Source organism: Nematostella vectensis, chromosome 1 (genome assembly GCF_932526225.1).
Source record: "Nematostella vectensis chromosome 1, jaNemVect1.1, whole genome shotgun sequence".
In the NCBI taxonomy this organism is placed as follows: Eukaryota; Metazoa; Cnidaria; class Anthozoa; order Actiniaria; family Edwardsiidae; genus Nematostella; species Nematostella vectensis.
In genome coordinates, this window is record NC_064034.1 from 21,241,890 (window position 1) to 21,259,165 (window position 17,276).

General features: G+C 38.1%; 2 protein-coding genes and 1 long non-coding RNA gene across 4 annotated transcripts; 1 reads left to right on the forward strand and 2 right to left on the reverse strand.

Annotated features, from left to right (window-relative positions):
- Positions 1-122: 122 nt before the first annotated feature.
- Positions 123-6,651, reverse strand: LOC116601980. The gene is made up of 4 exons (XM_032362950.2): positions 6,468-6,651; positions 1,493-1,606; positions 707-825; positions 123-274 (listed from the first exon to the last, which is right to left on the reverse strand). Exons 1-4 carry the CDS (start codon positions 6,532-6,534, stop codon positions 239-241), a joined length of 336 nt encoding a protein of 111 aa, XP_032218841.2. The 5' UTR covers positions 6,535-6,651; the 3' UTR covers positions 123-238.
- A 1,482-nt stretch (positions 6,652-8,133) lies between these two features.
- Positions 8,134-17,274, reverse strand: LOC5518248 (lamina-associated polypeptide 2, isoforms beta/gamma). 2 transcript variants are annotated; one of them, XM_032362947.2, is made up of 4 exons: positions 17,020-17,274; positions 11,603-11,774; positions 11,029-11,199; positions 8,134-10,406 (listed from the first exon to the last, which is right to left on the reverse strand). In XM_032362947.2, the coding sequence occupies exons 1-4, from the start codon at positions 17,272-17,274 to the stop codon at positions 10,018-10,020; spliced, it is 987 nt and encodes a 328-aa protein (XP_032218838.2). In that variant the 3' UTR covers positions 8,134-10,017. The 2 variants fall into 2 exon arrangements, with proteins under 2 accessions (XP_032218838.2, XP_032218839.2); XM_032362948.2 differs by lacking the exon at positions 17,020-17,274 and adding an exon at positions 16,529-16,783.
- Positions 13,229-14,558, forward strand: LOC125572127. The gene is made up of 2 exons (XR_007313593.1): positions 13,229-13,366; positions 13,839-14,558. It is a non-coding gene; the product is annotated as an uncharacterized LOC125572127 (long non-coding RNA).
- Positions 17,275-17,276: the final 2 nt, after the last annotated feature.

Here is a 17,276-nt window from a genome sequence, read left to right on the forward strand (position 1 = left end):
GATAACACTTGGGGGGGAATTGTATACCCTAAGGGATAGGACGAGCTTTTTCCCCTTTTTTATGGAGAGTCCCCCCCCCCCCCCGGGTGGGTAATCATTTTGAGTGACAGAATTCTCAAATGTTGTAGGTAGAAGTTTGTTTAATTTGCTATAAAATATATTTACACGTGAACCAATTCCTCGGTATTGTTACACCCTCGTCAGTCAACACCACTACAATACTACAATAGTTCGCTCGTCATGGCGAGTGGTAAACCCGTCGTATTCTTGGGTCCTGAAATCACAATAAACAAAATGAATATGGAAGCAATTAAGTATTTGTTAGTATAACAGATACCTCCGCCCTCCCACCCATCCCCTCACCGTGTATATTGTTTATGGTGCAAAACCTCTCACCATTCTAATAAATTACTGATACAGTTTTTCCTATCCATCATCAACAATGGATCCATCGATCAATCAATCTTGTTCTAAAAACAGTCGCTTTACAAACTCGGGAAATTCCTTTTCAGGACATACAATATGTGTGAGTCTCCTTAAAATTTTTCCACTCCGACGTTTTAATGATCCCAGAACAAAAAAAAATCGATAAATCTCACGTTAGCTTTAAGGATTTTAATGGCTTTTATCTTTAAAAACTCTGGATAAGCTAACGTTTGAGATAACTAAAGGTTTTCCGCGCGCTAGACCATGTGATGCCCATTACCTCTTCGCAGCCAAGAAGCCCGCAGGTCAGACTGCACCGGTGCGCGGTTGCTTCGTCATCGGAACAGGTATGTTTCAAAGAGTCGCACACTGAGTCATTCTCGGCGTCGTAGCAGACATCTGCGCGGAATTGAACATTAAACATTCTTAGGCCTAGCTAAGTGAGCCTCAAATGCAATGAAATAAACCAAACACCGGGCGCGAGTCTTAGAGGTCTGGACCCCAACCTGCTCATGTGACGAGTGGGTTCGACTCTGGTTGACCTTCGTTGGTTGTTTTTTTTACTTAAAAAGTTTCTAGATTAGTCTAGCGACCTATTAACAGAGCTAAGGATTACTACTCTGGACCCCACCTTACGTTTTATTCTAGACACGCTCCTGGGTATAGATAACTAATAGTAGCATTAATTATACCTAACATTGATTAATAATATCTTGTACTAGACATCATGTTAACCCCATCTAAAAGTGAAGACTTCTACTTAAAGCACAACCCCCATCCCCCCTTGCTGATATGTTTGACATCAGTGTCGCAACTATTTACCGTTAAAAAACTAATCAAATTGCGTCCACTTTCATTCAATTTTGGGTAGTGAATGTAAGTCTTCGCAAATTTGCTTAGTAAGATTTCAGAACCTTTAGGATCTGAGCATGCAGCTAAACTCAATGAGTGCACACTTAGCGATGTACCCTTAAAGCGTTTATGACGATGGCTGCTCATTTACCCTAGACCTTGGATTCCAAGCGAAGTTCTGAGATTTAACTGTGAATGGTTTTATAATACTTACTACATCGGCCGCAGGTTCGCCTGCACTGTGAGTTCCATGGCGGTTTATAACACAGCCCTTCTTCCTTCGTGACTGCTGCCTGGCATTCAGCAGTCGCCATCAAGTCACGGCACTCTGACGAAAAACCATCGTCAGGAGCAGGATAGGAGGGCATATCAAGAGAAAATACAGGTGAGAAGAGGAGGGGGGTACTTAGACACCAAGAGACTCGGGCTACCATATTACTTAAACATCTTCGCGACATGGGTATCAGGGGGGGTGCACCCCCTGGGGGGGGCCACCATCGTCATACCGCTTTAAGGGTACATCGCTAAGTGTGTACTCATTGAGTTTAGTTTGCATGCTCAGATCCTAAAGGTTCTGAAATCTTACTAAGCATATTTGAAGTCCACTTTCGGTTCTCAATAGACGTGCTATTTGTAGACAAAACTATAAAGCATAAGCTAGATCACTCTGGTATGTAGCCAAAGCAGACAACAGACATCCCGTGGCAATACTGCAAAAGCACAAAAAAAATCCTTTCTTTTGTTTTTTTCGGGTGTGTTTATTAGATTTTTATTAGAGAACCCCCCCCCCCCAGGAAAAATTAGGTCCACTTTTTCGTATTTCGCACCCCCCAAGAAAAATCCTGGTACGGGCTTGGGTATAAACATTCGGGGATATGTATGAGACTTGTTTTGCGACACTTTTGCGCCTTGGTCAAGACCCTAACTTTTAAAAAACTAATTTTCCTTTAATGCAACAAAGTTTTTCTGGGAACGTTTCTAGAGTCAGTCGCGCCGTCTGTTTCTTCAGAGGTGCATCCACCTATTTCAATAAAGGTTGTCAGTGCAAATGGCAAATGGCGATTAGCAAATGGCAGTTCTACGACCGAAAGTAACCATGCGTCTCGAGGAAAATGGATAAATCAAAACAATTATCCATTAAATGTTATTAGTGCTTGGCTCTTACATTTCTGGACTTTATTTAACACATTTAACTTTACGAGTAATTAGTACCCATAAGCCATTTACCATTCGCCATTTGCACTGACAACCTTTTGTGAAATAGGTGTATACGCAACTACAAATTCCGTAGTTCTTATGCCTACTGTATTTATTTCATATATACTGAGGTGTGATAATAATACAATACTCCAAAAACTGGAAATCGACTCTGCCAAATTTTCGTCTTTAATAAGACTTCTTCAGGGCAGACTGAAGAAGGTGAATCGTTACAAGCTTATTTACATCAGAATAGTGGCGCGAGACGCAAAAACATTACAACTGACAAAAACGCGCATTTTCTAGAATAGCGCGCGCTATGGATAAAAAGAATTTACACATCTCTACGTGGGTTCCTACTACAAAAAAAGTCATCACTATTAAGACCCCGTGGGTAGATAGACTTAAGCCGATAAGCCCACTGGCCTTCCCTTTCCCTAAGCTGAGCCTCAGAGTTACACTTATCTATAAGTTGTACCATAACATTATTAAGACCTAAATGATTGTCGCAAAGAAAATGTTGATAGATAAGTTCATCCTTAACTTTTTCACTAACCGGTAAACTAGGGTGCTTATTTAACCTACTTTTATGATTATTAAAACGCTTCCTAAAACTATTGATAGTAGACCCTACGTATTGCTTGCTACACATAGAGCAAGTAATTAGATAAACAACAAAATCTGAGTTACAGTCCAAGTCAAAATTAATGACATATTTCTTATTAGTAACTGTACTGCGAAACTCCCGCCCTGTTTTAAGAAAGTTACACACCCTACACCTTTTACCGCCACACTTACCACAACCTCTAACCTGAGTACCATCCTCTTTAAGAGAGGAGTGCACCAACATATCCTTTAAACTCCTAGGTTTCCTATAAGCCACCATAGGTACCCTACCAATAGCACCCCTACATCTACTAGAAGATTCTAGAACTGGCTGTAAATTACGAAGAATACCAGGTAAATTAGGCAAAGCTGGATGAAAAGTGACTACAAAAGGTACACGATCATTCTTACCTTTACGCCTGTCTTTCAATGTGTCGTCCCTAGGAATACGTCTAACCCGGTCAACTTCCCTCCCCACAAACCTGCTGTCATAACCCCTATCAACTAAATAACCTTGTAACTCTAATACCCTCTTTTCGAAAGAAGAGTCTTCCGAACATATCCTACGGATACGTAGTGCCTGCCCAAAAGGAATGCCTTTCTTACAAGCAGACGGATGACAGGACGTATGAAAAAGATATTGATGCTTATCAGTAGCTTATCAGTAGGCTTACTATACAGATCTGTAGATATTAACCCATCCCTAAGAGTAAGTGAAACATCCATAAAATTTACCTGATTAGTGGACCACTCAAACGTAAATTTTATAGTTCTATGTATAGAGTTCATGTGAGCCATAAACTCTCTCAGAGTGTCCTCACCTTCAGTCCAGATCATGAAAATGTCATCGATATACCTACGCCATAAATAAGGCTTAACTGGAGAAGAGTCTATGATTTCCTTTTCCACTTTAGCCATAAAAAGATTAGCATATGATGGTGCCATTCTAGTACCTATAGCCGTACCTAATACCTGTAAATAATGCTTCTTATTAAATACTAATTTATTATTCTCCAAGACAGTGCGAGCTAAGTCCACAAGGTCCTCAGTAGGAATATAATTACCTGTTAACTTACCACGTTTGTCCAAAGCGGCTTTAAGAGCCTCCAACCCCTCATCATGGGGTATGTGGGGGTAAAGCCCAACCACATCTGCTGTGACTAAGATAGCCCCCTGAGGTAAAGTTCCCATATCTCTCACTATATTAAGAAAATGTTTAGTATCATTAATATGGGATGGTATAGATGGCATCAAATCCTTAATATGATAATCTACAAACTCAGATATCTTTTCAGTGCAAGTATTACACCCCGATATGACTGGCCTACCTGGGTTACCCTTCTTATGTATTTTAGGAAGGAGATAAAATCGACCTGCCCTAGGCTTACCATTGATGATAAGATAATCTAGAGTCTTATCATCTATAAATCCATCAGCAGACAACTTACGTACCCTTCTATTTACTAGCTCCGTAATATACTGCGTGAGATCCTTGGTTTCCTTATATACCTCCTTGTCACTGAGCTGTCTTAGTGCCTCTTAAATATACTTATCCTTATCCATGACCACTACCCCAGACCCCTTATCCGCCTCTTTTATAACTATATCCTTAGCATACCTTAAATCCTTAAGAGCTCGGCGTTCATCCTGTGTCAAATTACTATAAATCTTACCTTGTTTGGTTGAAGATAAGATCTCTTCCTCCAAGGCTTTAGCGTACGCCTCTATAGCAATTTCGCGACCTTTTTCTGGACACCAAGATGATTTTTTTCTAAAAGCTGGGGTTTCCGAAAAATCTGCATCTACGGCATCCGGATCATAAAAAAATTCCCTTACCCTTATACGCCTAACGAAATCATTAATATCCTTACGTAAAGCAAAAACATCCAACTCATTAGGAGAAGAACAAAATTTAAGACCCTTAGAAAGAAGAGCAACCTCCCCACGGCTAAGTTCCCGGCTAGATAAATTAACAACTACGTTAAGACCCATAGTAGACTCCCCCACTGTACTAGTAACCGTATTAGTATTAATAGTTTCTGGAATAGACCCAGATAATGTTCCAACAACACTGTCCACACCGCGAGCCTCGTGTTCCGCTCCTCCATCAACCATGTAGTCTTGCTCCTCACCATCCATCCATGAACTTATCTATCAACATTTTCATTGCGACAATCATTTAGGTCTTAATAATGTTATGGTACAACTTATAGATAAGTGTAACTCTGAGGCTCAGCTTAGGGAAAGGGAAGGCCAGTGGGCTTATCGGCTTAAGTCTATCTACCCACGGGGTCTTAATAGTGATGACTTTTTTTGTAGTAGGAACCCACGTAGAGATGTGTAAATTCTTTTTATCCATAGCGCGCGCTATTCTAGAAAATGCACGTTTTTGTCAGTTGTAATGTTTTTGCGTCTCGCGCCACTATTCTGATGTAAATAAGCTTGTAACGATTCACCTTCTTCAGTCTGCCCTGAAGAAGTCTTATTAAAGACGAAAATTTGGCAGAGTCGATTTCCAGTTTTTGGAGTATTGTATTCATTGTTCTGGTACGAGATCGCGACAGTTTGGGCTTTTTGATTCTAGAGGTGTGATAATATATATACTTATAGTTAAGGAAAAATGCTAAAATGTGTTGAACTTCGTTAGACGATGTTGATGAGTGAACATTGAAGGTTGTCACCCTCGACATCGCATCCTTCAATAGTTAGTAACTGATACCATCTCGACCCCGAGGACACACGAATTTAGCCAGAGCCAAAACCAGATTGTTTTTCTCCAAAAGCATTAGCTTTTAGTGAATTTGTATTGGTTTGCTTGTCTATCCCAGTTGAAAAAGAATATAGGTTTTGGCTATCTGAAATACAGTATAAACCAAGATGCGGCCCTCGGCGAATACCAAGGAAAGCCACGACATCAACATTGTCAACAACAACAACAACAACAACAACAACAACAACAACAGAAACTATAACAACAACCAATAAGTAAAACCTTAAAAGCAAGCAGAACAACACATAGAGTTATGTTAGTTGATTGATCAGCATAAAACAAAATAAAAACTTCAATATAACTTTTCTGATCTTTAAAACATCATTCTAGTCCTTTTTTGGTAAGGATAGAGGCCTCTTTCCTCTACTGATCTACTATCGAGGAAAACACCATCCCAGCAAAATACACTAACAGAACTCTATGCTTGCTGGAGTACTCCATAGCAACCTCAACAGCGCATCTTTCAAAAAATCTAATATCAACTAATGGGACTACCAAGTAAACTAATGGGACTACCAAGTAACTCCCGCAATAGATTAATGTGATTTTAAATGTCTGAAAACCCTCTTGACAGTTTTCGCTGTGTCAAAACTGTCTTATACTTATTAATACTTACTAATTTCCTCGGACGCAATTGTACAACAGATAACCATTGCCAGTAGTAAAACTTGTAACACGGCCATTTCGTGAAGAGTCTGACTGTATTGCGTATAAACCTCTTTCGTACCGGATACGTCTGGTAAAGCGTCTATGAAAGCGAAATGCTAATCCCATTGCTCAAACCTCGCTCGCAGATGGCTGTCAATGATTTTGACTGCTTGTAAACAAGGTCACGCAATGATTCAAGGTTACACGCGCGGAATTATGGGGGGGGGGACATCGTAGCCTTCTACTCATTTTTCCGCCTCACTTATCGCGAGTTACAACTCTCCGCCAAGTAAAACTTCTCGCTGAAACCAGGCACGTGTTCTGAGGGCGTCCTAGAGGTCCGGACCCCATCCAGCCGAGATGAGAAATTGCGTGGTTGCCGAATCAATGCGACACCGGTAGACTCCCGTTTTTCCACGTGATTCTAGTGACCTATAATCGGAGCTAAGAATGCCGTATTGAACTTAACCGTTACGCGAAATCAGCTCTGGACCCAACTCTGCGTTTTTCTGTACACGCCTTTTGGAAACCCATTGAAACGCTTGCTACGCAGGCTGGGATGAAGGGGCTATGCAGCCGAAATGCCAGACATCTTTTTTCATCACTTTATCTGAAATTAGACATTTTGTTCAGGGTACTGAGACTGCTGGCGATTCTGTGGTTAAGGAGAAAGGAAGGTGGTGTGCGTATTACAAAAAACGGTGTCAGGCAATGAGCCGAGAGAACATTATCAATCTTCAATAATTACGGTCATTGTTCAGGTTTTGCACACAAGTTTAAGGGGTGTGTGATGAGGGGGCGCAAAGATTTATGGTCACCTCAGAATAGCTCTAATCTAAAAATAAATCTCAATGTCAGCTTGAATCGATAAGGGAAGAATCAAAATCGAAAAAATATATGGAACGCTTGACAGGCCTGGGCATCTGGACGTATAAGCCTCTCTGAGCTAAAAGATAATCGCACCAATGAATAACACGTGTTCAGACACCGACCCCTAAAGTTAATCTCTGGTGATTTTCCAAAAGTAATTTTATCTAAATGTATCACTTATTGCTGTCAATGGTCTCGCATTTTAATGGCACGCCCAAATATCCATTGACAATAAGCGTCTTGTCGTTTTTCAACTGCCGTTTTGAACTTAACCGTTCCGCGAAATCAGTAATTAGCGCACTGGACCCAACTCTGCGTTTTTTTGTACACGCCTTTTGGAAACCCATTGAAGCGCTTGCTACGCAGGCTAGGATGAGGGGGCTATGCTGCCGAAATACCAGACATCTTTTTTCATCACTTAATCTGGGTACTGAGACTGGCGATTCTGAGGTCAAGGGGAAAGGAAGGTGGTGTGGGTATTACGAATTTGCTGAGGCGGGGAGGGGCTGTACGCGGTTGCACGTGCCCACTTCGCCGACCCCTGCGTTACGATGTGACCGCCCTACGAATCATCAACCTCGTCCCCAGGGTCTTCTGGGTAATTTTCAATATGGCGTCTAGCTGACCAACGGCATATTGAAAATAACTCTTTTAAGAGACCCTGGGCCGAGGTTGACAAATCATAATCAAGCACGAATAACCAGCGTCCCCCAAAGGACCCGCTTGAATCGAGAGAATGCAACAAAATAGACACGCATGCGCACTTCTGCATATGACCTCGCACGTTTAATAAAAATACACATGTAAAAGAAGTACAAAATGCATAATGAATAACACAAAATAGCTCACGTGTTTTTTTATACAAAAAATTATTTCCAACTATACATCATCAAGAGGGACTTCGAGCAAGAACCATCACTTTGCATCTTTACAGTATCGAATTAGGCAATACTTGGGCTGTAAATCTTTTGGTGTTTATCAAGAGAGTAAATATATTTACGCTTAAGAGTCGTTAATATTAATGCAAATATATTAAGAAACGCTTTAAGAGTCGTAGAGTCGTTAATATTAATGCAAATAATTTATGCTTCCTTGTTTTCATTTGATGCAAAACGTGGCCTATTATTAGCAACAGTGACCATAATGCATTGTGGGACCGAACCGTAGCAACGTGTATTGTGTGTATCGTGTATCATCAAGGTTGAGGTAAACGGACACTTTTGAGCAACTTTTTGCATCAACAGATCGCTAGGAAAATCCAAATACATTATTTTTGTATCTATATTCTACCACTTGATTCCTCAAGTAGCCAATGATAAAAGGATTCTATAAGTAGAAAGAACTCTGAACCACTCAAACTATCTATTAAACATAGTCTCATAGGCGACTTACAGAAACTTTAAAACTGGCAACAACAAAAAGGCAAGAAAAAGAGCCAAAGACAAACCCAGCCTAAATAATCAAAAAGACACTTCTCGACAGGGCTGGAAATTACGCCTGTGAGAGCGTTTTTTACGACTAAATCTTGTCAATCATACTGAAGAGAAATGTTTTTCTTTTTTTCGCCTTAGAAAAAACTCTGAAATGAAAACTGTTCGTAAATTTGCCGCGAGCTCACGTTTTTATAATTTCCAGCCTGGTCAGGACATGACGTCTGCAAAGACGACTTTTAAGAAAAAAGCAGACAAAGGAAGATAATATGATCACATTTAGTTCAGACACCCAACCGAAACGTGAGCAATAGGAGAATGATACAATAACAATCTGCACATCCAAACATGGCAAAAATAATAATTCACAAGTAAAGAATCACACGGGAGTCATACGAGCAAGAAAATCATCCAACTTTTTTCGCTTTCGGCCAATCACAAGCGTCACATTCAACCAATCACACAAGAGTCACTTACAACCAATCACAATATTAACGTCACAACCAATCACAAGCGTCAGCGATGTAGCTTGAGAAGTGTTTATGTCATTCTGCTGCGAGACAAGTTGGTTCGTTGTAATAGACCTTCTACTTTCTGCAACAAACTTGTTCAAATTGCAACGTTTTTGGCTGCGAGACAAGTTGGATAATTTTGTGTAACCAACAAAAATAGTAGTTTGACCATCATTGAGACAGAAATTGAGTCAGGAAAAGAAACGTTTTATTCTAAATGCCAAATTGAGGGGTCGTCAAGGATTACCACCCTCTGAACGGCCTCCTGACTCTTTGAATAACATTTGTTGCTCTGTGATTTGTCAACGCTAAGCATCGAGTTGAAGTGCTATCGAAACACCACCTTGATGGCCGATCGAAAAAACCTCAAGGCTTTTGTTTGACAGAAGCCATAATACAGTTGGTCGTGTGGAAATACTAAGCGTGTCCGTAAAATATTGAAAACTGTAGGAACGGTGCGCGTGTTGAATTTGGTGAACGTTTCTTTGCCTGAGTCTTGTCGTTAGTTGCGTACCTGTTGAGTTTCCCTTGGACAACAGAGGGATTGAAACTAAACAATTTGTTTTTCAATTTGTCAGGCCAACGACAAAGAGAATTACAAACACCATACCCATGTTGGATTCTCAAGGTTAGCCGCCCTTAAATTAACGGTAGCCCACGGAAAACTCAAACTTGATTAGAACAACTAGATTTGAAGAAACGTCTATCAGTGACTTCTACCAGCAGCGATGGAGGGTTTAACTGGGTTCCCTTCCATAAAATACACCACCAGCAAAGCAATACTGACAATCAGTATAAGAAAAATGATAACCTTCCACCAAAACGAAGACTTGGACTTGGCCTGCTTCGGCACGTTCGGAGTGACCTCGGTTTTCGCCGTCACCGTTTCGGATTTCGACGAGGCTTTCTCGGCAGCAGTTCGCTTTCTCGTGGTCATGTATGTCTCTTGGATAATCGTTTCGCGTTTGACGCACTGTGGAGCGGACGGTTTGACCTCTTCTTCCTCTTTTGGCTTCTCCACAGCCTTTTTGGTTCTTCTTGGGTAAGGTTTGGTTAGCTGCGGCTCAGGGACAGCATCAATTTCGTCATCTGCATCTGCAAATGTAATATTAAATTATAGGTAATTTTTTTATCTATTTATACTTAAATATTTATAAAGGACAGACTAGTTCCGCGTGGCAAGTGTGAATGGAGGTGCAAATAACATTTGAGAACAAAATAATATAATAAAATATTTTTAGCAAGCCCTGACTCGTTACCTGTCAGTTGTATGGCACATTTACATAAATTATGCCTCCTTCATCTCAAAGGCTGGTAAGGTCCCAAAGGTGTCAGTACAAAGAAGAATTATATATTTGCTAAATTATGACTGAGGCAGATAACTCTGTTCACCTCTGTTCAAGGGAAGAGAAGGAGAAGAGTGTTAATACAGAGGGGATGGTGCAAATTGTGATGCTTGAAAAGGAGGCGTATTGAAGAGGGATGTTCACAGTTTACCCTTGCCTAGCAGAAACTCAGCTATTTATAGACAATACAACTCCCGAACACTTAGCTATTTAAATAAAATACAATTCCCGACTAAAATACACAGACATTAAGTATCCCCCACTATTATATACTCTCGCTATTCGGACGCAAAGTCAAGACCCGAAGTTTGCAGGTAATAGCATACTTGACTGTACATACAAGAGCCTTACTGTATCTTTTCCACAATTACCTTCTTCATCATGATCGTCGCCATTCTCCATGGTAACATTTCCTGGTTTGGCATCCATCACCTCTTCCTTCGCCTCTTCTTCCTCCTTATCTGAGTACTCCCATGGGCGTGGCTTCTTGTCAGGGGTCTGGGAACCAGCCGGCTTCTTGCTTTCCTCTTGGAGTAGTTTCACTGTGTAGATGGACATGACAATCAGTCGTGTCGTTGAAATTATTTTTGCTTATGTGTACATTATCATCATTACCATGATCATTATCGTCAACACCATTATCTTCCCTATAATCAATATCATCACTGCTATCATCATTATTATTGAGAGAAACAGTTTACCAACAAATCATCACCAACAAGTTTTTTTATTGTTATTAAAAATGTTTTTTTTATTATTTTTTGGTTACCCTTGCCACTCCTTGTCTGGTTTCTTTGGGTGAAGTGGTTGTGTCGTCTTTGTATGTAATATATTTTTTCTGTTGTCACCCTTGCCGTTTCTCACCTAGTTTCTTCTGGTAAAGTTGTTGAGTTGTCTTTGAATTTAAACTATATAAATTCTACTGTCACCCTTGCCGTTTCTCACCTAGTTTCTTCTGGTAAAGTGGCCGTGTTGTCTCTGTGATAGGTCCCACTACCTGGCCGTAGCTTTTGAGCTGCCTGGCAAGGTCTCCATCTGATAGCGAGTGCACATCGTACGGGAGACCTTTGACAGGCTTGCGGATAACCAGCTTGGGTTGGGGTCTGGTGGGCGGCTTCTGTAAAAATACATTTAGTCAATAAATCACTATTAAATTATTACTTTATTATCACTTAATTATTTCAATTATTTATCATTATCATAAATCAACATGTGAACTTTCCTTCTCAAAGTATGGTAGCAAATAATATAGTTGACCCCTGTTCTAACTTTTGGTCAAGAATTTTTCCACCATTTTTTTTTCCTTAATTGCTCTTCCAAAAGAATGGGCAAAAAGTACATAGTTTCAGTTTAACGTTTGCAATCTAAAATATAAAAAAACCCTAGCTTGGGTAGAGGTCTGGTGGGCAGCTTCTGTAAAAATACATTTAGTCAATAAAACACTATTAAATTATTACTTTATTATCACTTAATTATTTCCATTATTTAACATTACCATTATCATAAATCAACACATGAACTTTCCTACTCAAAGTATGGTAGCCAATATAATAGTTGGCCCCTGTTCTAACTTTTTTGGTCAAGAATTTTTAGACCATTTTTTAATCCTCAATTGCTCTTCCAAAAGAATGGGCAAAAAGTATGTTTGCAATATAAAATATATAAAACAAGAAAAAGGAGTATTATTGTTGTTGAGTTGAATCTTAGAAACTAACAGTTTATACAGGCTGGCCATCTTTATCTGAAATGATTAGAAAGACAAACTATTTTAATTCTTTCCCTCTACATTGCGAAAATAAATGAACAACATAGAAAGTTTTTCAAAGAAAAATATGTGCCAGACAAATAGGATAATATACTTCATGTTTTTATGCCTTACAAAATCTTCTACTCTATATTCTCGCTTCTGATGTGAATGGTGTATTTTTACAGCAAGATAAAAATGATTTAACAAACACCTTATGTATTGTTATAGCAATAATTTGGAACATAACCATCATAACCATCATACAAGCATATGTTGTACAAACACACCTCCACCTTTCTCTTGATTGCCAAAACAACACGATACATCTATAGCCACCAGAATTTAAACAGGGCAGGATATCAAAGAGTATGTGTGTCTAGATATCAAATAGCAGTCATTTCCCCCTTAGAGTGCTCTAATGGAGTGCCCAGAACATTGATTAACATTTGTGTCTAGCTTCTTAGTACAAATGCAATCTTTATAAAACAAGCTGGGTTAATAATTAACTAAATACCATGTGTAAAATCTGAATTTTTAAACATATTTTACTGAACTGCTTAGTTGACTAAAATATAAACATTTGGAATTATATTTAAAAAAATAACTGCATCATTCAAATATTATATTAAACATATCAAACAATTTATCAGTTTTGCTTAATATTTCAAAAAGAGGGAATTTTTTTTATGTAAATTGCCTTTTTTATACTCATCCTCATAGTAATGCAATGCAAAACTGGTGCTTGTGGCCAAATAGAATTAACTATTAAACTCACAGAATAATAAATCACAAAATTAAGAGGGAAAGAATTGTGTCGTGCTATGTGTAAAAAAAAAATTGGCAAAATAGTCTATAAGAACTAAATACTTTTAAATCAATTGAAGAGAGTGATATAAAACCAATATGGTGCTAATACTGTAATCTACTGTACACATAAAAAGCACTAAGACCTCCAACACCAGGTAAACTGCTTTAAGGAACTTAAATTTGTACAAAATTCTCCAATTAAATAGAATGCATAAGTATAGCAGTACGTTTAGCGTTGAGATAGCAAAAACACTCTCAGATATAACAAATTGTAGGTTGCTGAAGGTTAATTTATCAAAAATGAGTCAAATACAACTAGTGAAAAAATACTGATTATTTTGTTAGCAAATTATACAAAGATGAAAAAAGGAGTGATATTTGTGTTATTCATTAAAATAATCTACTCTGTAGATTTCAATTTTTTCTTATACTGAAAAAATCAAGAATATGTTAAGCAGAAAACCTCACCTTTTCTCTCACAGAAGCAATTCTTTTACGGAAAAAGACATACTTAGATTGGAATTTGAATGTAAGCATTGGAGTAATCTGGCCGATGAATTCTATTGAATTCTATCATGCAAATCGAGATATCAAAAATTGATACAGTAGTCTTTCTTCTTGCTTTAGTTATAGGAACAAATAAAGGGGAATGTCAGACAATGTGGTTTTACAGATGGGCCATAATTTTCTAACATTGGGAAATCAGCATCTGCAAGCATCTGGTTGGTGAAGATAATAGATGTATTTTGTACATAGCATGCACAATATATTCAAAGGTTTAAGATAAACCACTGATATATTATAATACAAGAATGACAACCTCTTGGATAGAAGAATTAGCACCTTGGCAAGCTGTTTACAAACTTTGAAAAATTGGGAATTTTTTGCCACACATTCATCAAGACAAGTGGTTTCTGATCACCTGAGGACATATACACAGATTTTTACTGAAATATGATAAAAACAGGCAAAAATATGGGAGACTTCTAGTACACATGGTCACAAATTATCCACTCTACAGTTTTGATAAAATTAATTTTCTAATATTTAAAGGATATAAATGTTTTAGACTATCCTATTGACTATATAAGGATCAACCAGTAGGCATTATGAGAGTTCGCTGTAATAACACCAACAAAAGCATTATTTTACCCATTTGTAAAACATCCTAGAGAAATTTGCCACTTGGTCTTCAGGTTCCTTGGATTGGAAATGAAATTCAACAGTATTTCCTCTAGTTGTATTCAGAATGAGTTCAAATTAAAACCAAAAGAAAAATCAAAACAAATTGACTACATTATCCAAGCAATAAGATAATTTTGTATATTCAACAGGTGAGGAAGATAAGAAAATTGAAGACAAATATACATATTATTGGCCAAGTTTCTACAATACTAAAAAATAAGGTGGTCAGAACACTACAATAAATACTGTACCCCACATTTCAAAAACAAAAATCTTCAACATTGCAAATTGGTAAGTACAGTAGGTGATGCAGAGGAAATGAGGAAAGATAAAATACTGCATGAGATACATCTCCCTTCCATTGCCTCCCCTACAACATGGTTGTATCTGTGGTTGTCCTGCTTGCCTTTGCATAGCTTCCAAACCATAACCAGGAAATCTGTTTCCCAACATAAAGCAACATCTACCACCTCTACCACTTCTACTTAAATAACTAAAATCCCCGCAATTATAAGTCATGCTAGTGTGCTACATAACCCTTTTATAGTACTAGGCTCTAACCGGAAGTTGAACACCGAAAGTATATATGATGTAGTATGTATGATCTAAGGATTGCTGTGTTGCTAAAGCACAGAAAAAAATTAAAAATGATTGATCCAACCATCCGGCAATCAAGTGACGCATAAGTCCCACCAATACTGTAACTTGTAAAGGCTTTGCAAGCATTCACGAGTTCAAAATGCATTGAAGCGCTGTTGTAGTATGAGTCACCCTGTATCCACTTCTCATATTTTTAGTCTGCAGGCTTTTTTCCCCCACCAAAATCCACAAAGCCAGCAAAATCTAGCAGATTAAAAATGTTTTTTTGAATCCTAAACAAGCAAATATAAAGTGCATTTAAGTACAATACAATGTACATGGGGCATCACTGACTATTTAAAACTTTCCATGTTATCTCTTTGGTTCAAAAGCTACCATCTTTGTACATTGGGGCTCCTATTCAGAAACAAAAAATCTTGCTGTTTCATAAAGCCTGTGATAAAACAAAAAGCCTATACGCAACACATATTAAACATAATTATCAAATAAAAAGGAAAACAGTTGAAAAATAATCATATTAGGGAAAGCTATTCCAAACATATAATCGTTGGTTGTTTTGAGGATTTTTTGCTTTACACATATTATATATATTTTTTTTAGTTTTTTTGGTTTGACCTTTATGAATAGCCACTTTATGGACTTGCTGGGTGATAGCCTTGTACAAATTCCCAGCATTTCAACCGAGCAGAGGTCAGTTGTCTCAGATGTTTCAGAAGCTGTGAAATATCTCAAAAAATTTCTAACCTACTTCACAGAAAAAGTTGTTATTTTTATTATGTGATGTTTGACTTTGCAGATAAATGTTGAAAAACTTATCTAAAGCCTCTTTTAAAAAGTGCATGATGGGATAATAGTTTATTAAGGGGCTTAATTAACATAAACTAATATAATGATATGTTATTATTTTGCTTGATATACACATATATATGTATAGTGGCAAGTTTTTTAGACATAAACATGGGTACATTTTCTTTCCTGTAAACATTACCTATTTCCCTTCCATAACAAAACCACAAATGGACAAAATGTTAACAATGAAATAATTTAGAAGGGTGTAAATGATTAATAAATTTCAGAAGAATCTTTAACCATTCACTACGTCTCCTTATACCTATTTGAAAAAATAAAGGTTTCAAATAAGGCAAGAAAATCTCACTGTCTACTAAGCATATTATGGTCAACCAATTCAACCTTTTACAACCCGTTAATGTGTTTTTGTTCTGTGGCTTAGCGTGTATCTTTTGTCTGAGCCCCATGCGTAATATTTGCATAGCTTTTTTCTTTCCTTATTCGCGACAACAAATTAGGGGTAATTCTTTGACATATCAGTTTAGGCAATGAAGAAATTTGGCTATATATTATAGACATTATGAGATGCTTCTAGTGAGTAAGGTGTGAACTAAACTGCCCTTATTATGTCAACAGATCTAAATAGCTTCACAATTCTTTCGATTAAACAAAAAGTCAATCTCGACAAGTTCTTAGCATTAAACGACAGCTAGATCGACCCACGGCTTTAGTTTCATTACTACCTTATCTGGTTTCGATGGAGGCATAATCCAATATCCTAAGGCGATGGCGATCTGGATGAGAAGCTGCCTTAAAAACATCAAATCTCGAGGTCTTGTCAGGCGAAAGCGAAAACCCGTCACTTCCGTAACGCACGAATAACCGTAACCAGCAAAAAAAATCGCATTATCAATCGAATTCCTTAGCGATCAGTCGAATAGTATGCACATACTAAGTATCGACTATTACTGGACGTTATCCAAGCCTCGAGAGGGGCGCTTGCTTTACATATTTTACGTAATAGGTTGGAATAACCTGTTCGCTTTGAGCCACAAGCGAATCAGCTCACGAATTCGATGGTACGAAATTTAAACGATAGCAAAACAACGCCTGGACCGCAATCAACCAATCGACCACAATTCCAACGCAGACCATCAACCCGAAAGTAGTAAACAACTATTTAAACTCGTAAAACATTTAGTATTTTCATCGCAAATCCCAACTTGTTTGTTACCTCAGGGGAACCTGTCGCATCTTCTTCGTCGGACGAGAAATCACCGGCGCTCGTTTTGCTCGTATTTTGCGATGTCAAGTGATCTAAATAAAGCTGCACATACACATCCTTTTTCTGCTCTCCTCGAGGAAGTGTAATGCCATGCGTTTTGAGGTCTGTTTTGAGCCTTTCTTTGGTTAAAAGGCTGGGATTTTCGAAAAACTTTGGCATTTTACAACAACTTTTAGCAAAATTTTGTCCATGTGTTATTTGCATAA

Excerpts from the sequence above, each read along its gene's own strand:
- LOC116601980 (XM_032362950.2), bottom strand. The coding sequence starts at position 6,534 with ATGGCCGTGTTACAAGTTTTACTACTGGCAATGGTTATCTGTTGTACA. Across the intron at positions 1,607-6,467 it reads AATTGCGTCCGAGGAAATTA|AGTGCCGTGACTTGATGGCG; the intron begins GTAAGTATTAAT and ends GTTTTTCGTCAG. Across the intron at positions 275-706 it reads GGCTTCTTGGCTGCGAAGAG|GACCCAAGAATACGACGGGT; the intron begins GTAATGGGCATC and ends TTGTGATTTCAG.
- LOC5518248 (XM_032362947.2), bottom strand. The coding sequence starts at position 17,274 with ATGCAAATAACACATGGACAAAATTTTGCTAAAAGTTGTTGTAAAATG. Across the intron at positions 11,775-17,019 it reads ATGCGACAGGTTCCCCTGAG|AAGCCGCCCACCAGACCCCA; the intron begins GTAACAAACAAG and ends GTATTTTTACAG. Across the intron at positions 11,200-11,602 it reads ACTTTACCAGAAGAAACTAG|TGAAACTACTCCAAGAGGAA; the intron begins GTGAGAAACGGC and ends CCATCTACACAG.